The 21983-nt window shown below is 38.9% G+C and overlaps 1 protein-coding gene across 2 annotated transcripts in view; it reads right to left on the bottom strand.

Moving 5' to 3' along the window:
* Positions 1–21983, bottom strand: part of BTBD7 (BTB domain containing 7) — an 80903-nt gene that overhangs the window by 5325 nt on the left and 53595 nt on the right. For both annotated transcript variants that reach the window (XM_067727106.1, XM_067727117.1), the window contains exons 4-10: positions 16210–16418; positions 14214–14289; positions 10652–10812; positions 7679–7822; positions 4848–5037; positions 4262–4440; positions 1865–2299 (exon numbers count right to left, since the gene is read on the bottom strand). In XM_067727106.1, the coding sequence (XP_067583207.1) occupies positions 1865–2299; positions 4262–4440; positions 4848–5037; positions 7679–7822; positions 10652–10812; positions 14214–14289; positions 16210–16418 (1394 nt within the window). The remainder of the gene's footprint in view (positions 1–1864; positions 2300–4261; positions 4441–4847; positions 5038–7678; positions 7823–10651; positions 10813–14213; positions 14290–16209; positions 16419–21983) is intronic.

The following is a 21983-nucleotide window of genomic DNA, read 5'->3' as shown; positions in this document are numbered from 1 at the left end:
AACAAAACAGGGGGAGGGTTAAAAGAAAATGGCCCAAGACTCCCTCTTTTTCAAATGATGTTCACTGATTTTTGTTTCCTCTTAGAAAAATGATACATGCTTTTTTTTTTTTGGCTGTGTCACGCAGCTTGTGGGATCTTAGCTCCCCGACCAGGGATCGAACCCAGGCCCCCGGCAGTGGAAGCATGGAGTCCTAACCTGGATTCCATGGACCATCAGGGAATTCCCCTGCTTATTTTTAAAATGATAAAAATATAGAAAGCTATAAGGCAAAACCCCCACAAAAACCCTAAACTTCCCTACTTGAGATAACCATTGTTATTAGCATTTTGAAGCAGTTCTCTTACCTTTTATATTTTGCACACATATTTTCATAAAATTTAGTGCATATATAACACTGCCATTAATACTATTTAAATTACTGCATACTGTTCTCCACTGTATTGATGAGGCATGACTTCTTAACCATTCTTCCACTGTTGGACCTTAAGGTTGCTTCCAATTTTTCATTATTATAATCAAGACTGTAATGAACATACAGATAAAACACCTTTGACGGGAGTTTTAATTAAAATATAAAGTAGGACTTCCCTGGTGGCACAGCGGCTAAGAATCTGCCTGCCAATACAGGGGACACGGGTTCGATCCCTGTTCCAGGAAGATCCCACATGCTGCGGAGCAACTAAGCCCGCGCACCGCAACTGCTGAGCCTGCACTCTAGAACCCGCGAGCCACAACTACTGAAGCCCATGCGCCTAGAGCCCGTGCTCCGCAACAAGAGAAGCCGCTGCGATGAGAAGCCTGTGCACCGCAACGAAAAGTAGCCCCTGCTCGCCGCCACTAGAGAAAGCCCACGTGCAGCAACGAAGACCCAACGCAGCCAAGAATAAATAAATAAATTTATAATAAATAAATAAATAAAATATACAGTAGTAGAACTTTTGTAACTGTAGAACTGAGGGCCAGGCCAATAAGATGGGAATTTGGTTTATTCAACACTATCAATCTTTGCTGTTTCTTCTTTTTGGAGGGGTTCGGGGGGACAGCAGGGAAAGCGGATAGAAGGGTATAAGGTGAGGAAGGACCATAATGTGACCCAAGGCGTACACTAGTCCACAGCTTCCAAAAGGCCATCTTTTAATGAAGATTCCCTTAACTAATATATGTATCTTTTGTTCTTCTCTATATTGAACACTATTAACAGTATGTGACTAAGCAGGCAGACTTAAAAATCACCACTGTTTTTTTTCCAAATGTATTATATAAAACAGAAATTCAGCCTCTAATGCAGTGCAAGATCAAGCAAAGAATTCTTGCTTAATTTACTACCTACTAGCGCTAGCGACTGTGATTTCCAGTCAAATGAGTGTTCTGATGGAATAGCTTGCTAGAGGCAGAGACATGCATGCGGGTTAATTTTCTGCCCATTTTATGAATGAGGAGTCTTCTGCCACATTGTTCCCGATGGTATACTCAGCTACAAGTAGCTTCCCCTTCCTGCCCCGACAAAGCCTTTGGTAGAATAGAGGTCGGGGCCAGACTCTTGACACGTGCTTGAACAGCACACTATGAAACCGGTAACGTCATCTGCATTGTCCAGTAACCCCACCCTTCTGGATACCTGCACGCGAACATAAGGGAAGGCCCTGGCCTACTCCCACCGCAAACACCTCGTCTCTCTTCTCCGTCCTTTTTCATCCCCCTACACTCTCTTTTTCTCTCCCTTTTCCATACTCCCTTAAGTCTATGCTTTCAGCTTGTCAGTAACACTTCTGGGCACCGCTGAGTCCCAGGGGCCAAGGAAATTGCTTCTAACATTCCAGAAGCTTGTAATTTTAGGTAGGTTACTGAGGTGCAAACTTACCACTTGTCTCTCAGATACTACTGCTGCTGAGGCGGCGGCGGCTACCGTCTGTCTCCCCAGCCCTGTGGTGCCGGGACAGTCAGGTCCTGCTGCTTGAACACCTGGCAAACAGACTGGAGGGGGCACTGCTTTAGGAGCTGCTCTGGAGTGAAACAGTGAATGATTACAGGGATAAGAGAACGAACGTGAAGGGTGTTGGCTGGGAGGTCTTTGTCTCCAGCCCGCTTTGAGGTGGTGATGGACTGGGGTAGCTGGGGGGTGGTACGGCGGTGGTGGAGGTGGCAAGGGTGGATGGAAGGCCACAAAAGAGTCCGGATCTGTAAACACGGTTTCTGCAGCAGGGTTACTGCTAACTCGACATCTCCCAGACTGCCTCATTGTCAAGAGTGGACTTTCATCTCCAAAACGTTCATCAGGAAAGAACTTGTGAGGATTCTAAGAAAGAATGGGGGGGTAAACAAGGTAGGATATTTGTTAGCAGATTTCCTGGACAGAAATTTACAGGCTGAGTTAAGCGAGTACCTAGGAAAACCACATTCAGCAACAGTAAAAGGCACAACAGACTTTTCTAGGCCAGAAGCCCAAGGAAAAATTACCTCAAAAACAGTATAAAAGGGTAGAGCGCAGCAGCTATCAAGGAGAGCAGTGTAACTGAATACTCCAGAAAGCAGGTCAGTAATCTCTTGCAAGATTATGTGATAATCAAAAACAGGAAATAAAACCTAATGCAAATATGTCTTTGCTAAGAAAATAAAATTAACATTAAAAACAAAAGGAGGGGGCTTCCCTGGTGGCGTAGTGGTTGAGAGTCTGCCTGCCGATGCAGGGGACACGGGTTCGTGCCCCGGTCCGGGAAGGTCCCACGTGCCGTGGAGCAGCTGGGCCCGTGAGCCATGGCCACTGAGCCTGCGTGTCCAGAGCCTGTGCTCCGCAACGGGAGAGGCCCGCGTACCGCCAAAAAAATAAAAACAAAAGGAGGAACTAACACACCATTGTAAAGCAATTACACTCCAATAAAGATGTTTAAAAAATTAAAAAAATTAAGAAATTTTTAAAAAGGAGGAAAAGGCATATAAGTGAGGATTCTAGAACTTTCTGGCAAAACATCTGTACACTTTCAGTCTGAAATAAAAACTACAAAATACTATTCCTTACCTATTATATAGAAATAAGTTTGATTAATATTTTGATAAGCACTAATGGAAATTCTTAAACTGTAAAACTTACACAATTGAAGAGATCAAATTAAGATACAATTTAGAATGGCAAAGAGAATAGAAATGAACAGAAAACAAGCCTGTTTTAGAGATAGAAACCACAGTAAAAATTGAAAATCGAGAACCTAAAAATGGTGGGAAAAAAAAAAAAGAACCTAAAAATGGCCTGCTCCTTGCCTAAGGCCACCATACCATGTTCCCCTTTGAAAACTCAGGCTAAAGTGGTTTGCAGTTAGTGGCAAGAAAACAATTCAATCACTTGACCAGATGAAATTAAATTTTATTTTAGGTTCTACTTTAGTTGCTGTGAAGACTACTTTACACATTTTATACAAAAATGCTACTGCTTTTTGTACCAAATAATTACTAGAAATGGGTTTCTTCGTGCTAGTTAAAAAAAAAATAAAAAGCACTCATTCCTTGATTCTCATGCTTATAGGGTTTGAACCATCATGCAAAAAAAAAATTCTTATAATAAAGGGGAGGAGAGAGGGAAAAAGAGAGGCATATGGAAGGTCTGTTAAGTATGTAGTAGGCTAAAACCTGATACCTAGTGACCAAACCAGGGACAGAAAGCAGAGGAAGGTCAGAATTTTCTACTTTCTCTTCCACTTCTGTTGGGCGTACATACCATGAACTTTTAGCAGTTAGCATTTATGTGCTCAATATATACAAGAGGCATAGCTGCTTTACATACAGCAGCTCTTATCTTCACAACAATTCATTTTACAGGTAAGGAAACTGAGGCACAGAGTGGTTAAGTAACTTGCTCCAAGTTAACTAATTGGTAAGCAGCAGAGCCAGGATATAAACCCAGTTCTCACTCCAGAGACTGTGCCCTGTCCACTCTACCACACTGCTTCTCACTGGGGGCTTTCAGGTCATCCAAGACACCAGGGACAGTCAAAGAGCATGTACAAAGAAAAAGACATGCTACAAGGGCTCCTTGGGATATGTAAAATACTGCCTGAGTGACAGTCAAGGCTCCTTATATTTTAATCTTTTTTCAAGTATAAAAAATTGAATATTTATTTAGAATGAGAAATTGCAAATTTTAAAATATGACATATAACACAACATCACAAAATCCAAAAGAATACCATAATATTTTCATTATTAATAATAACTGACAATCTAACACAAGGCTCCCTATTTTAAATGGTTTAGTGCCGTTTCCCACCTGCAAGAGCTCTGCAGCAGCATCTGCAAGCCCGAACTCTCTCAATACTCGAATCTGAATTTCATAGCTCACTGTGGCGCCTTCCCCACAGTTAAGTGCGTAGGCTCTCTGCACCTGCTCAGTGTGTCGTAGCTCCTGCAGACGTCTGACCATGTCTTTCATAATGAGGAGACGAGGAACTGGAAGAAGAGAAATAGTTTGTAGGCACAATACCTGAGCTACACAAAAGACCACCTGCTGAATGCAAGAAAAAAGCATGTGTTTTGCATCAGAATCTTCTCATAAATTTTTGATAGTATTTTAATTTCCTGGATAGTAATTTATATACTTCTAATTATTTTTTAAGGTTTTAAAATTTCACTGTGTCCAAAAGGCTCTTGGTAATACCAAACAGCTCCTGAACTGCATTATTAGTTCACAGCCCAAATAAAATTTTACTTGCATATATTCTCTTCTGGATCTCAGGATATTTCAAAAGTCTTTTAAATATATTCATTCTTTTATTCAAATAATTTTTTAAGTCCTGACTATCCAAAATATGATCATTCATTTAAATATAATGCCTGAAACAAGGTTACTGCCTTACCTGGGATTTCATTTGCTACAACCGAAGGAGGGCTTGACTGGTTACTGCTGATCTGCTGGTGGCTGATCACGTGACAGCACTGTGGCACGGCATTATTGACCATGTAAAGTGTGTCTGGCACATTGGACATTCTAACCATTCTCAAACGCACAAGATCTGTTTGTTCCACCATCATCTCGTCTAGCACTGACTGAAAACAATTCAGTATTAACAGAATTAGTCAACCTTACACCTCTGCTAAATCACATTTAGAGAAAGATCACCGCCATCATCATATAAAAAGGGAATTAATTTATTGTTTCCAGTGTATGAAGCTTAAAATTAGTGGTGAAAGGAAAAAGTACCCTAATCCCTTTAATTTTTTCCTACCTCTTTAATTTTTTTTTTGTTTGTTTGTTTGTTTTGTTTTGTTGCGGTACGCAGGCCTCTCACTGCTGTGGCCTCTCCCGTTGCGGAGCACAGGCTCTGGACGCGCAGGCTCAGCGGCCATGGCTCACGGGCCCAGCCGTTACGCAGCATGTGGGATCTTCCTGGACCGGGGCACAAACCCGCATCCCCTGCATCGGCAGGCGGACTCTCAACCACTGCGCCACCAGGAAAGCCCTACCTCTTTAATTTTTAAAGGATCTTTTTGGAGCATCTTTGAAAAGAAAGAATCATTTTCTGAAAAATCTGCTTTTTTTTTTTTTTTAATTTACTTTTATTTATTTTTTTCTACATTGGGTCTTCGTTGCTATGCACGGGCTTTCTCTAGTTGCGGCGAGCGGGGGCTACTCTTTGTTGTGGTGCATGGGCTTCTCATTGCGGTGTCTTCTCTTGTTGTGGAGAACGGGCTCTAGGCATGCGGGCTCAATAGTTGTGACTCACGGGCTCTAGAGCACAGGCTCAGTAGTTGTGGTGCACGGGCTTATTGCTCCGAGGCACGTGGGATCTTCCTGGACCAGGGCTCGAACTTGTGTCCCCTACATTGGCAGGCAGATTCTTAACCACTGCGCCACCAGGGAAGCCTGAAAAATCTGCTTTTAATTGAAGTATTTGAAATTTGAAGAAGGGATATAAAATTAATCAGAAATAACTTATACATAAAGTTACTATAAAGAAAACAATGTATATATGTATATATACATATATATGTATATATGTATGTATATACAACAATGTACATAAATATCAGAGCCAACAAGAAATGCTCAAAATATAAAATATTAAAGACTGATATTAAATTCAACAGACCTATACATAAACCTAATTGTTAAGTAAGTTTCAGATGAATCTATCTCAACCAACTGCAGAACGGTCAAAATGGCATCATGTAAAAACATTTTCCACATTTACTGGGGGCATTTTTCTGCTTATGCATGGGTACAGGAGGACTGTCTGATCAGCTTACTGCTGCTCCATTTTGAGACAGAGCAGAAGGGAGGGTAGATCTAGATTATTACGGGCCTTTTATCACCAGACTCAACCTTCCAAGAGGCCTCAGCTGCTTGAGTGACTTTAATCATTGAACTTACTTCAGAAAGACCAGACCCAACCATTCTGCTTTTTTCCTCTGTTTTACAACTATTTAAAGTGTCAGCTACTCGGGGTGGGGGGGAGGGATAAATTGGGAGATTGGGACTGGCATATACACACTACTATATATAAAATAGACAACTAATAAGAACCTACTGTATGGTACCAAGAACTCTATTCAATACTCTGCAGTGACATATGGGAAAAGAACCTAAACAAGAGTGGATAGGGACTTCTCTGGCAGTCCAGTGGTTAAGACTTTGTGCTTCCAATGCAGGGGGCACGGGTTCAATTCCTGGTCGGGGAACTAAGACCCTGTGTGTTGTGCGGTGTAGCAAAAAAATAAAAATAATAAATAAATAAAAAGAGTGGACATACGTATAACTGATTCACTTTGCTGTACAGCAGGAACTACCACAGCATTGTAAATCAACTATACTCCAATACAAATTAGTTAAAAATAAAATAAAATTGGTAAACTGGAAAAAAAAGTGTCAACTACTCAATAAGGGAGAGATTATCAACCTATTCAATAAAATAAACCTCTCACAAATCCTTTCATAGACATATCTTAAACTAGGGACTCCAACAATAAAAATGAGAAAAATTTTAAGATAACTATGTTTCTATACCCAAACACATTGTTTTGCCTGTTAATTCATTTCATTAAGCTTACTAGTGATTTCTGACTTTCAAAGACTGTCAGTTCCTCAAAAGGTCACCCCAAAGATCTTACGGCTGAACATTTCTAATAAAAATTGCAGTATTTCATCTTCCATTACCATATTTACGTGGCGAGTTCTTTATGTTATAATATACATAATGCCAACTTTTTACTTAATAGGCCTAAAATTTTGTCTTAGTTTGTATACCTATTCCAAAACTAAACACAATTTCCAGCAGCCACTACAAAAATATGTTACAAGAAGTCATGGCATTTCTTTAGTTTACAAAAGGAAGAAAATATGTATGCAATCTTCTTTCAAACATTTCTCCCACCCTGAAGATCACAAAATACTGATGACCATTTCATTAAAATGAAAAATTTTTTCCAAGCTAACAGTTTGCAAGAAAAACTGATGAGAAAGATGTAAAATGCAATTTAATATGACCTAAGTTATAAAAATAAAAACATGCTTGATAACTCAACATTTGGAAAACTCCTCTGGTGAGCAGTCAAACTAGAATTTACTTTCACTTTGCCTATTATTGGACATTTAGGCTATTTCCAAATATTTAAGTGATACCACAATAAATGTCTTTGTGTTTATAGTGTGTAACAAAGTAGTCTAACATCTTAAAATGGTTTTTATTACCTTTGCTTCTTCTACATAGGGAGAGAACAGTCGAGGACGAACGTATATCCCAGCATTTTTTTGCCGTAACCAGGCATTTGACTTGCCGCCTTCTGTTGTAGGAAGCATATCTGATGGAGGAGTGCTAATCAAGCCTCTTTTCATCTTGAAAGAAAAAAATTTTTTTTTGAGAAACAGAGATTTGTGTAGCACCACAATATTACAAAGATAAAAATAATTATACCTATAAATCAAAATGTTTGAGCTTTAGCATTTAAATACAAATTTAGGAATATATGTGAAATTTAAAAATACTTCAAATGTTCTATAATATTTAAAGGATTCAGCAAGCCATAAAAAGGTACTACAATTTTCCATTTTTCTCTACATAGAGGAATGATGTTTTAAAAACAAGAGCTGTACTAATTAAAAATATAATGAGTCAGACTAACTTTCAGAACTCTTAATGAGAACCAATTTGTTTTTTTCCTTACTCATCTGGGAACGGATTCCTCCCCACCTTACCCTCCTCAAGACAAAACAAGCACATTCCTGGGCCTGTATCTACAGTACAAGGATGGACAGTCTGCACGGTGATTAGGGGCAGGGGCTCTAAGGGAAGGAGAACTTGGCTCAAACCCTAACTCTCCATTTAACAGCCACGTGACCATGGACATCTCCTTTTACCTGGGCCTCACCTTAAGGGCCCCTAGGTAGCCCTGGAGATGGGACACTGCACGACTAACTAAATGTGGTGGCCCTGTTGTTCCCACATCTATGCTAGGAGACTATAAATCAAGTCCTATAGCCCATGAGGTGACTGTGAAGAGTAAATGAAGGTAAGGAAGATAAGCAGCGCCTGGCACAGTGCTTAGCATACACTGAAAGAGCGTTATGGTTCACAGCCATTATTAGGGAACTTTTACTGGGGACTTGCTATGTGTTAGGCAGGGGATTAAGAGCAGAGATATATATTTTCTAAGTCTATTAAACAAAAGTTCTAAAATTTTTTTCTAAACCAAACTCAGGGATCAATTTGGTTTGGGTCCCAGGTTTTAAACAAAACCAAACACTGTTTCTTTAATATTATTCTTGTTAAATATAATAAACGTCTAATTGCTGCATTAAAATCATGTTGAATTAAAATACAGCAATAGACATATTTTGAAAATAGGAAAAAAACCCCACAACTCTAATCTGTTACAACTGTAATAATGTTGATATATTTCCTTCCAGTCTTTTTCAAATGAATTTTTACCTAACTAAATTTTAGAATACATAAAAATACCCATTTTTCGTATGCTAACACATATATATGGAATCTAAAAAAGAAAAAAACATGGTCATGAAGAACCTAGGGGCAGGACGGGAATAAAGAGACAGACCTACTAGAGAATGGACTTGAGGACACGGGGAGGGCGAAGGGTAAGCTGGGACAAAGTGAGAGAGTGGTAGTATATATATGGACATATAAACACTACCAAATGTAAAATAGATAGCTAGTGGGAAGCAGCCACATAGCACAGGGAGATCAGCTTGGTGCTTTGTGACCGCCTGGAGGGGTGGGATAGGGAGGGTGGGAGGGAGATGCAAGAGGGAGGAGATATGGGGATACATGTATATGTGTAGCTGATTCACTTTGTTATAAAGCAGAAACTAACACACCATTGTAAAGCAATTATACTCCAATAAAGATGTTAAAAAAAAAGGTAAAAAACACCCCACATTTTTTTATCCTTCTTTCTAAAATTATATTCCATTATTACGTTGCTATATTAGTCTTTACAACCATTGGTCAGGGCAGGCAGCAAAATATTCTGTCAAGGAGTCGTGCTGTAATTTATTTTCCTTGTTATTAGATATTTAGGCTATTTCCCAAAATTTAATGATGATGCTACCAATGTACCAGCTATATCTCCCCTATGGAACAGTAATATTATTTCAAAAATCAGTGACCTAATAGGTAAAAAAATGATAACTTACTGTTTTATTTTGCTTTCTTTGGTGTGTGTGTGATGACTAGTGAGACTGAACATTTTTCTAATCAGAGAGTTCATAAATATTTAATTATTTTCTTCTAGTTTTTCCATATTTCAACGTAATATTTAATTCTTCAATCTAACAGGGATTAACTTTGTGTGCAAGTGAAATGAGGGTTTAACTTTAAGCACACTTCTTCCCTCTCCCACTGATGGGTTAGTATAGTACTGCAGTGATTTGTGATAGCTCGCTTATTATATGTTTAATTCTTATATTAATCAGGATCTTTTTCTGGGCTATTTTGTCTTCTCTATTATGCTAGCACCACAGATTAACAGAGTTTTAAAATATACTTTACATTATGGAAGAGTTATCCCTCCTTAATTATGTTCTTTTTAGAGAACTTAAAAGAATTCTTATCAGTTTTTTTCCAGATGACTTTTATAATGTTTCTGTGCAGTTGAATAATAAACCATTATGATGTTTACAACATCATATTAAAGTTATAAACCAATATGTGAAGAATATTTATTTTTCCCATCCATTAATTACAGCAATTCTTACAGTCTAAAAAATTCACTTAAAAATTTTTGAAAGTAACAATCAGTCAGCTCCATTAATTTTTACCTGAAATACAATTATAAGATTCATCCCTTTTACAATGAACTAATCTCCTTCTCTCCTGCTCTCTGATTTACTGCTATTCTTAAAGAGTCTCCAAAGGTAATTTCTACCCTTTCCTACTTGATCTACACTGATAAATGGCTGGATCAACTCCACTAGAAACTATCCTCTTGCAAAAGTAAGACTGACATCCACTCAACTCTCATCCACCAAACATTTATTTGTGCCATGTGCCAGACACTGGGGACACGATACAGTACAAAACAGACATCTGTCTCTGTCCTCATGGAATTTAGTTTCATGATACTCCATTAGTAGAAATTATTTACAATGATTTTAAAAAAAGACACTTTCTTTTCATGAAAGGGATAAATGAAAAAAGACACTTACTGCATCACTTAGGACTTCACTGTTTATAGGTAAAATATGTTCAATTCGCACAAAAGGTAAGAGAGAAGAAAGGATCTCTCTAAGCTCTTCGATGTCCAGGTCTCGTCTTTTTACACCTCTCTTGTTCACACTATGAGCAGTGCCACTCAGTAAGTTTGGCTCTACGACAGAGACAGAAAATGAGGAGTCTCCAACCAAATCCAGATTTTCAGAGAAAGGCTTGCTTTCTTCTCTGGTACACTTTCAGTAACACTCTTTATATTAAGTATATCTGCTTTAAAAAGCGTTATAAGTAAATTATTTTTATGTCTTAAGAAGTTTTCATAATAGCGATACTCTCAGACAAAGAAAAAAGCATGGTGTCAACAGTACAATAACATTCTTTACGATTGTTCTGCATTAAAGAATACAGAATTCTTTTCCATATACTAACCCAAAGGAGAAAAAACGACAATCTATTAAAATCTAGTTTGACCAAGGGCTTTTTCTTAAGGTTTCTCACTTTGGTGACCAGTTTTTTAAAAAGTACAATAAGGGCAATGCAGGCCAAATGTTACTTCTGATCACTGTAGGTTATCAGTACGCTCATTAGGTTACTATGTATGTTTAACAGCCATTTAACGAGATTCTAAAATTATATCACCTGGTATCTTAAAGCAGCAAAACCTAATGTACACTCCATTTGACTTTAAGAATTTTATGAACCTCCTAAATTTTCGTAATATGGGAATGTTAATGCATAAAAGTGAAACTTTTAACATCGGACGTGTAATACCACTGTCCAGAGCAGAGAATAAAATGTTTTCTTCATTGAGTATTAGTGAAAGGGGAAAATCTGAAGTGTATACATATGCTTTTGATATTGAGGTGGGAAGGAAATTTCATATTTGGGGATTTTTTAATCATATCTTTAAACCAGGAGGCTGTATATTTTTCTTCCTTAAAAAAATGAGATCTTTATCATTCACAAATATAAATGCTGGATTTTTTGCAAACACTACAGGCAAACTGGTATTTCCCTTAAATCACGTGCTAGATAAAGAGATATTGTTTTTTGAGAGGGTAAGATATTTTTGGAGTCATTCAAAGTAAAATTACTGCACGTGTGTGAAACAGGGTTTTTTTTTCTCTTGTCTTGCTATGCTTTGGCTTCAGTACTTGTAAAAGACACTGCTTTTCAAAAGAAATTTTTTCTCAAAGTAGTGGTGTCCTGGTTTCAAATGAAATATTACAAGAAATTCCCAAATATGTAACACGTAAGGGCAGAAACCTTATGTATGAAGGGGACTGAAACAAAGGGCACCCTGGTTGGTGCAGCGTCCTCCTCATCCCTGTGAAAGAGCCTTCCAAGCACAGGCTCCGGACGCGCAGGCTCTGGACGCGCAGGCTCAGCGGCCATGGCTCACGGGCCCAGCCGCTCCGCGGCATGTGGGATCCTCCCGGACCGGGGCACGAACCCGTATCCCCTGCATCGGCAGGCGGACTCTCAACCACTGCGCCACCAGGGAGGCCCAAAACCACTGTTTTTTAAGGGAAATTTTATCAAGGATGTTCATTATCTGCTCAAAATAAATATGACATTTCATCATTACCAGCCTTACATCAGCGAACAAGCCTATGATGATTATGTAGCATTATATACAGTCAACTCTTGTTATCTGGGGTGGTTTTGTTCTCTAAAGCCACCACAGTTAGTGAACACTGAACCACTGCTCCTTAGGGAAACACAGGGTTAGGTCCCTGTGAGCGTCTGGTCACATTAGTTTTGTTAACCAATCAAGACATAACCTTGTTTTCTGTGTGTTTCTGTTTAAATACACCTTATTAGTACATATTGTTGATTCACTAACAATGAACTCACAGCCAACAGCACTGTAACTCATGCCTGAACTATGCTTATCAACACATATATTTTCTCCATAAGGCACATCACAGCACTCTTGGACTTAGGAACACTAAACAGTACTAAGCATTACACTAGGAGGCCATTTTAGACCCTGGGATCACCAGAAAAACCCATAAAGATGTGAAAAACACAGCACTAAAAAGATTATGAAAAGGACACTGCTTTGAGAGCTGAAATAAGATGGCAGAGTGTCACTCTGTTCTACCTTAAGCTGGAAACGTATGACTCAAATTTTGTGTCACTTTGCACATCTCTGCAAGTGAACATGCAAGTGTCATGAGTACTGATTTGGGGATCACAAATAAATTTTAGCAAGTAGGTGAATGTGAAAATATAGAATCTGCAAATAAGGACAGACTGTATAATGGCATTTCAAAAATGTCCCAAATTAATAGTAGTGGATTTTGTATTTAAAAAATTTCAAATCTGAAACTGCTAAAGGCTTTTAGCAAAAGATAAATTAGGAGAAATAAGATAGGAGGACTGCTTTTGTTCCCTAGTGCTTAGGTAGTATATTAAAGGGACACTATAAAAAGATTTGAAGGCAGGTTTAGCTTGATTTTTTTTTTTTTTGCGGTACGCGGGCCTCTCACTGTTGTGGCCTCTCCTGTTGTGGAGCACAGGCTCCGGACGCGCAGGCTCAGCGGCCATGGCTCATGGGCCCAGCCGCTCCGCGGCACGTGGGATCTTCCCGGACCGGGGCACGAACCCGTGTCCCCTGCATCAGCAGGCAGACTCTCAACCACTGCGCCACCAGGGAAGCCCTAGCTTGATTTTTTAAAATATATTTTAAAATGTGGGCAGAACAACTCTGTAAGTGTACTAAAAAACACTGACTTGAACACTTTAAAAAGGTGAACTTTATGGTATGTAAATTATATTTATATAAAGCTGTTGAAAATGACAGGAAAGGGAAACCTGCATTTAATTTTTCTAATATTTTGATTTGAGTTCGCTAGCTAGAGGAACACAATATTCTATGAAAGAAGGAGCACAGGTGGGTGGGCTAACCCTAGCTATAAATATAAGACTGCTATAGAATCATAAGCTTCCAAAGTTTAGTTAAAATCATAAGCTACATATGATGCTTCTATCTCTTCTGCAGTATCCCCAGCTGAAGGCCATTCAAAAGGATTATTTCTCCTTTACCTTCCACAAAAATTTCAAATAAACAACAAATATACTCTCTTTGGGTAGTCATATATATTTTTTTTCCTTGAGGTAAAATTCACATAACATAAAACTCACCATTTTAACCACCTTAAAGTGTACAACTTAGTGGGACTTTTAGTACATTTAGAATGTTGTGCACCTATCACCACTATCTAATTCTAGAACATTTTCATCAATGACATGCTTTTGTAACACTTTAATTAAATGAAAAATTTCACTCTAATACTTTCATAAATCAGTCAACATATATTATTAAACACATAGAAAGATAACATTAAGAGTATCGCTTTAAAGTTGCAAAATTAACTTTTCTGGTATATTTATTTCTAATAAAGTATACCCTTTCCACTAAAGGATTCTACTGATTGTAAAAATTTGTTTTCACCAGGCAACAGTGGCAACTGTCAAAAGACTGATGTGCGGCATGCACTTCAGTAACTTCCAGGAAAAGCTTACAGTTGCAAGCTAGTTTTCTGAGCTTACCTCTGTCTGCTATTCTCTTCATTAACTGATGCTCACCCCATTTAATCAGATATTTAAGGATATCTTGTTCACTTGCCTATAATAAAAAACGGTTTACATTTATTTTAGTGCAATCAGATAGATGGTTAATCTCATTAATGACTCTTCCTAGGTCATAAAGTAAATACAACGTGCAACTTGTCACGCTTCACTCTTTACACTGGCTGTTTCCAATGTCTGAGCTAAACCTGTGGTGTATCAGCAGCAAATACACAAGACTGAATGACATGTGTTTTGTCCAGTAACCTCACTCTTGCCTCTAACTAAATTTTTATTCTTATTTCCATCGTTATTTTTTCTTTTCCTGTTTTCTTCCCCTGTTTTAAATTTACCTTACTATATGCCTTCGATACAGCTGGCTTAAATTCTTTTGGGGACAATATGGAGATAAACAGATGAAGGTAAAAGTGTAAGGATACAGTGTGACCGCTATCTCCTGCAGGAGCAGAAAAAAACAAGTATGGCAACTTGTTTTGGCAGAAGACTCTACAATCTCCACAAAATATGCTACTGAATGGCGAAGGACCCTTCAAGCACTGTCTGTGAAATGGCAATGTGCCCCTCATTCTTTTGTACTTTTTTTTTTTTGGCTGTGTTGGGCCTTCATTGCTGTGTGCGGGCTTTCTCTAGTTGCAGCGAGTGGGGGTTACTCTTCATTTCAGTGCACTGGCTTCTCATTGCAGTGGTTTCTCTTGAGCACGGGCTCTAGGCGCGCAGGCTCCATAGTTGTGGTGCGTGGGCTCAGTAGTTGTGGCTCGTGGGCTCTAGAGCACAGGCTCAGTAGTTGTGGCTTGAGGGCTCTAGAGTACAGGCTCAGTAGCTGTGGCGCACAGGCTCAGTTGTTCCGCGGCATGTGGGATGTTCCCAGACTAGGGCTTGAACCTGTGTCCCCTGCATTGGCAGGCAGATTCTTATGCACTGTGCCACAAGGGAAGCCCCTCTTTTGTACTTTATTTAAAATCTGAGGGCAAAATCTAGGCTGCTGTCCAAGGTTTTTACTTTCTAAGAAGAAATGCAAAGCTTCTAAAAACAATAATTGAGAGAACTGACAAATCCTAACTCCCATAATGTCTGCATCAGGACAGTGAAATAAGGTTAATGAACACAGATACTAAATAAATCAAAAGCAATTATGACAACATTTGTACTGCAATCAAAGCAATATATGAAGGAAAAACACAGATGCTAAATGGATTTTTTAAATCTTCATTTCTGACTGAGATGGAAGCATTTCATAATTTTTCTGGTACAAATACAAAGAAACAGGAAATGGCTCAATGAGTTTATGACTTCATAACATTAAAACTGTTGTACAGTTTCTAGCATAAAACTCATACAGCCAATGCAAAAAGAAAAAAAAAGAAAAAAAAAGCTTGAACATATTCTACCTGAAAGTATTTTTTACAATATTTTAAATCTATTGTTAGTTTAAATTACCTAATTATGAAGGACATATAAGTCAAGGGCATAAGAATTTGCTTAAAAGTACTTCTGACTAAAAATAAGTAGTTGAAAACATTATTATACTTCAGCAGGACACACACATTGAGTTTTTATAAGCATTTGAGTAGGTCAGAAATTGAGTATTATTCTTACTTTGTGCTGCTTAAACTAACTATCTTCTGATACTTCACCAAATAAACGAAACTGTTACAGTGAATCTGTTATTAACAGAAGCCAAGAGAATCACCATTGGGATATGCTTCTGACCTTGCCTTTTGCCTACTGTCACAACCCCTTTGGCGTGGTTGGTTAGGACCTGGGCCGGTTCACAATGCTGAATCATGGCGGCAGAGTGCACAAAGGGCCAGAGAGCTAGAAGGTTGTGGCTGCACAAATATGAAGAGGGTATTCCTGGGTGGGCTGATCTCCCTAGATGGGAGAGTAACAGAGTACAGATGGGTTTCTTGGTGCACCTATGAATGACAACGAATTTGAGAGGTGTATAAATGATTACCTGTAGGTAGTCAGACTGGATAGCAGTAAGCAGATGGTCTTTGCTGAGTTCATAAAAAACATCCGAAGTCATGACCTGGGAAAATTCCTCACAGAGGAAATGTAAAGCTTGTCGGTGTACCCATTTAGAGCCATATGGATGAGAGCTCCACTTGAGGATGGCAATTAAGGCATCTAATGAGATGCTTTCAGCAATGATATCCTCACAGCCTAAAAGAGAAGGCAAATACTTCTTGAGATTAATCATAAATATTACTTATTGAACATCAGTGTGTTAGACACCAACCTTAAACGTATCAATGGTAAAAAAGAACAAGGAGATAAATAAAATCTCATGGTAATCGCCAAGACTTGGTGGGATGGGGTAACAGTTGGTAACTGTAATAGATTATGACATCTACAGGGAATCTGCCGTTCCATAAAGACAGATCCATAGAAAAAGGCAAGGAACCCTCATAATTGTTTAAGAAAATAAACATCTATGTGCAACTCAACAATCTGTATAAGACCTTATAGTGGACGGCACTGGACCAAAGTGGAAAGACAGAAGAATAGGTAGAAATGGTACAGTTTTGGGAACTGGCAAGAGGAAGGCTTGGATGACACCTGACTGATAAGAGAATCCACCCTTGGGGGTAAGACAGGTGGGCTATCTTCTAGGAACTATGAGGACATCTGTTTTTTGTATTATTCTAATAAAAAACCAACACTTCGCATCGCCGATAGTTTAATCCCTCAGAATACAGATAAAATACTGCAGTTTTTTGTTCATCTGGTGAACTAAAAAGAAATATGTGGTTTAAGTGAAAAGGACCAGGATCCTGGAGAAAGTGACTATGGCACCTTAAAAGCTCAAAGAAGAGACGAGGAAAATCTGAGGATAGTCATCTATTTTCCTTAGGAAAGATAATTTCAAAATACAGAGATAAAATGTAAGTAAAATTACAGTGACAAAGACTGTGTAAGGGAAAATGGCTAAAGTTGGACAGAAATTCTTCACAACTAAGTTTACTATAAAATAAAAAAAGAACCCCAAATGGGGGGGGGTTGTTTAAACACCACCACCACCACCAACAACAAAAATGTGGCTAAACAGGCTGCTGTCTAATGAGCTCAGAGGTTTAAAAGATAGAGTAGTAAAAGACAGAAAGGGCCGCAGTGAACTCTGGAGACTTCCAAAGCTCAAAGTTCTTGTGAACCTATGAAAAGTGAAAAGAGAAAGATAACAACTCCCATTTTCAGGTGATATAAGATCATTAGGAACCAATAGCGAGTCTGTAAAAAGTAATGCTTCCTCCCCTTTTCTGATATGGTACCAGATAAGCAGAATATCATAGAGAACTGTATAACCTGATTTCTGCAAAGCATTTAACAAAACACTTCATGATGTCTCTAGACTGTTAGCTACAGAAGACGGGGATCGCTGTCTTCACTGTATCTCTAGCACCTTCTACCACATGGTAGGCATTAAATAAAAATTTGCTGAATGTACAAATGAGATCTTTGAAGATAAGACAGAAAGATGTGGAGGGATGATAGAACAGTGGCTAACAGAACCATTTGCAAGTAACACTGATTAACTCTCGGGATGGAGCGGAGAGTCTCTGTCTTTCCGATATTAATCAAGAATTTGACTTTCTCTTTCTGACACATATATATGGAATCTAAGAAAAAAAAAATGTCATGAAGAACCTAGGGGTAAGACGGGAATAAAGACACAGACCTACTAGAGAATGGACTTGAGGATATTGGGAGGGGGAAGGGTAAGCTATGACAAAGTGAGAGAGTGGCATGGACATATATACACTACCAAACGTAAACTAGATAGCTAGTGGGAAGCAGCCGCATAGCACAGGGAGATCAGCTCGGTGCTTTGTGACCACCTCGAGGGGTGGGATAGGGAGGGTGGGAGGGAGGGACACGCAAGAGGGAAGAGATATGGGAACATACGTATATGTATAACTGATTCACTTTGTTATAAAGCAGAAACTAACACACCATTGTAAAGCAATTATACTCCAATAAAGATGTAAAAAAAAAAAAAAAAGGAATTTGAATTAAGTTGTGGAAAGTATGCTTCAAAGTCTTGAGATGACCTAAAGCTGGGAAACGCAGTTAAAAATACACTGGATAAAATGATCATAATTAGTTAAAAAGATGGATCGAAATGAAGATGAAATCTAACTAAAAAAAATCAGAAAGTTCTATATTTAGATTAAAGAAAAGCAACAGCACAGTAAAAGACAGGGGCGAGCTAGCTTAACTATAACTGCTTATTTAAAGATAATATCTGGGTATGTTAACTGAACAAATGCAAAATGTGACATGGCTGCTATAAAACTAAAGCAATCTCAGGCTTTTAAGATACAAGCATAGAGTCATAATCAAAGGAATAATGTTGCACTGCTCTCCTGTGGGGTGCTGTGCTCTGTTGTGAGCCCTGTGTTTAGACGGGCAATGACAAAACTCCAGAATTCTCAGAGGAGGGTGTAAGTACAGTGGAGAGTTTAAGACCTGTTACTGAAGAAAAGCTCTGAACAAACAAGATTATTATTGATTTATGTAAGAGAAACCTGAGGAGAGACATAAGAGCTATCTTTCAATGTTTGATGGAACCTCATGAGGCAGAAAAGAAATGACCCATTCTCTGTGGTTGCAAGGGCAAGTCCTGGGAAACACTTGATGGTAAAAGAAGAGAGATTTTGACTCATTATTAAGAAATTTCTAACAGTTAGAACTGCTCTCCTTACCTCCCCTCAACAAAAGGATCCCTCTAGAAAAAGGCAGGAGCAGAGGCTAGCTTGTCGCATTACGAGTAGAGTACCAAGAACCCTTACACTGGGTATGGAACTAAGGTAGGAAGACATCCAAGCTTTTTCTGCCACAAAGATAAAATCATTTTTAGAAATAACAGAGTAAGCATAAGAGTAATTAAATCTAAAGATTAAAGATTAATTTCTTTAATCTAAACATTAAAATGAGATCCTTATAAATGAAATCTGCATGTAAACACCACCAAAGGCATGAATATGTGCTGATGAGAAGTGGGAAATATGGAAAAGTTCTGAACAGTTCTCAAGATTTTACTGTAAGCCTTGAATGCCAAGCTGAGGACGGGCCTCGCCCAGCAGCCAGTGGAGAACTCCCGTCAGTCTGCTGTTTTAAAGCGGGCATTGAAGTGGAGTCAAGTAGTATGAGTCAACATGACAGGAAAGGCAACCCGGTAGACATGTTTGGGGACAAAGCCAGGCAAATTAGAGAAAATGTGGTTTTTAAAAGAATGTGTCACAATCCTACTAAAACCAGGATATTGGCAGAGGGAAGAAAGGGAATTAAAGATAACATCATATATTTAAACTTCTGAGGTTTACAAAGAAGCTAGACATGACAGCAAAAATGGACTTTGAAATCAAACTGACTTGAAATCCCAGCTTGACCATTTAGCAGAAAAGTCACTTTGGGCAAATCACTTACCCTCCCTGAGCCTGAAATGTTTTCATCTGTAAAACTGGGATTATATTCCTAACTCAGGGTTATGATATGAGATTTAAATGAGATCGTATCCTTGATGATATTCTTCCTTCATTCGAACATTCTGGAGTACCTACTTGCCAAGTGCTGTAATTACAAAGCTCTTTCTACTGCACAATTTCCTGGGTAATGTCACCTGTCCCCATGGCCTTAACTCCCACTGTATCCTTATGTCTTTCAAGGTCCAACCTAGAGCTCTCTCCTGACATCCAGACTCATTTCTTAAACTTCCCAGACTCATTCCTTAACTTCCCAGAGTTCACATGGATATTCTGCAGACATCTTTAATCCAAAAGTCACTTCGTTTCCTCTGGGAAATCTAGCCCTTCCTCCTCCCTCCTCTAGCACTTCCCTCCCCATATATATATACACACACATATATATACACACACATATACATACACACACACACACACACACACAACTTTGTTATATATGTAACAAATTATTCAGTAGCCTGACTTCAAGATAAACTCCAAACTGCAGTTTTTTGGGTGATCTGGCCTCTGCCAACTTCTCCAGCCCCTACTCGGCTCATATCCTGCACTCTATTCATACTGCATTACTTACAATTTCCTAGAATTCCACCGAACTCTCTCACCTCTAGGCCTTTACATATGTTGCTCCATTTTTCTGAAATGCTCTTAATTTTCCTTCGTAACTCCTCCACATCTTTTAGACTCAGCTTAGATATTGCCTCTTTCAAAAGCCTATCTTGAACCTGCTCCCCAAAGCCTAAGTCAAAAGTCAGGTGTTCCTCTTACCTAAAAGTTTCCATGGTGCCCTGTGTTTCTCTCTGTAATAGCATTAAACTCTCATAATAGTTTATCTTTCTGATATATTTGTCTGAATCCTCTATCAGACTGAGCGCTCCTTTGGGGTAGTGGCCCCATCTTTTTTTTTTTTAATAAATTTATTTATTTATTTATTTTTGGCTGCGTTGGGTCTTCATTGCTGTGTGCAGGCTTTCTCTAGTTGCAGCGAGAGGGGGCTACTCTTCATTGAGGTGCGTGGGTTTCTCAGCTCTTGCTGCAGAGCACGGGCTCTAGGTGTGCAGCCTTCGGTAATTGTGGCACGCAGGCTCAGTAGTTGTGGCGCACGGGGCTTAGTTGCTCCGTGGCATGTGGGATCTTCCCGGACCAGGGCTCAAACCCGTGCCCCCTGCATTGGCAGGCGGATTCTTAACCACTGCACCACCAGGGAAGTTCCAGTAGTGGCCCCATCTTATCTCTGATTCTATCTATCTACCTGACACCTGGTAAATAATTAATTAAAAACAAACATAAGAGAGGGCACGCGCTCTCTTTTTTCCCTATAGAGCTTACTGACTCCATTTCCTAACTACAGACTAAACAGTACATACATTTCTTTAAAGACAACTAAATGACACAGTCAGAATGACTACTTTATCTTTTTAAACTAGAACTTTAGAGCTTATTAGACTATTATCCACATGTGCTAGATTACTGTTTAGACATATTCACTACTCCCAGCCTTCTGATCCCCCTACCCCACCACCTCCACGGGCATAGTGTATTTCGCTGCCCCAAGACTTTGGAATTGGCCATGAGATCTGCTTTGGCCAATTAAATGTTAGTGAATGTGATGTGACAAAAGGCTTCAAAAGTACTTTTGGGAACTAGACTTGCCCTCTCACCTTCTGCCACTGCCATGGGAAGCACATACTGTGGCTAGTTTGTTGGTCCCAGGAGGAAAATGAGCAGCAGTGGGAACACAGCCACTGGCCCTACTCAACCATGGTGGCAATCAGAGTGACTCCAGTGCTGCAAATTTAAATTTGGGATTTCAACTGACCTGGAAATTTGTGAGAAATACATGTTTTTTATTAAATGCCACTGAGATTCTCTGGTGGTTGTTACACAGCAATGACTAATAAACCATACACCTTTTTGGATGAATCAAAGCTTTTAATGATTTCCTTGTAACAGAAAAACTCATCTGTAGCCTAGCCATGTAATGGCTCAAAGATGCCCATGTATTTTGCTCAGGTAGCAGATTTCCAACAATGCTGTTGTGAGGCTGGCAGACAGTATGAAGTCTGTCTTTTTGCAATTTACAATTCTTTTTGCTTGTGTGATAACCCCATTTTACAGATCCATCTCCAACTTTTTATATCCTTTCTTCTATTCTCTTTCACCAGAATATCTTCTTTCTAATCTTTAACTTAAGGTGGCAAAAATGCCTCTCTCCAAAAATTTGAGCTATATAACATGAATGATCAAG

Source organism: Pseudorca crassidens, chromosome 1 (assembly GCF_039906515.1).
Source record: "Pseudorca crassidens isolate mPseCra1 chromosome 1, mPseCra1.hap1, whole genome shotgun sequence".
NCBI lineage: Eukaryota > Metazoa > Chordata > Mammalia > Artiodactyla > Delphinidae > Pseudorca > Pseudorca crassidens.
Note: the sequence above shows the minus strand (reverse complement) of the source record. Positions and strands in the feature narration are given on the sequence as shown.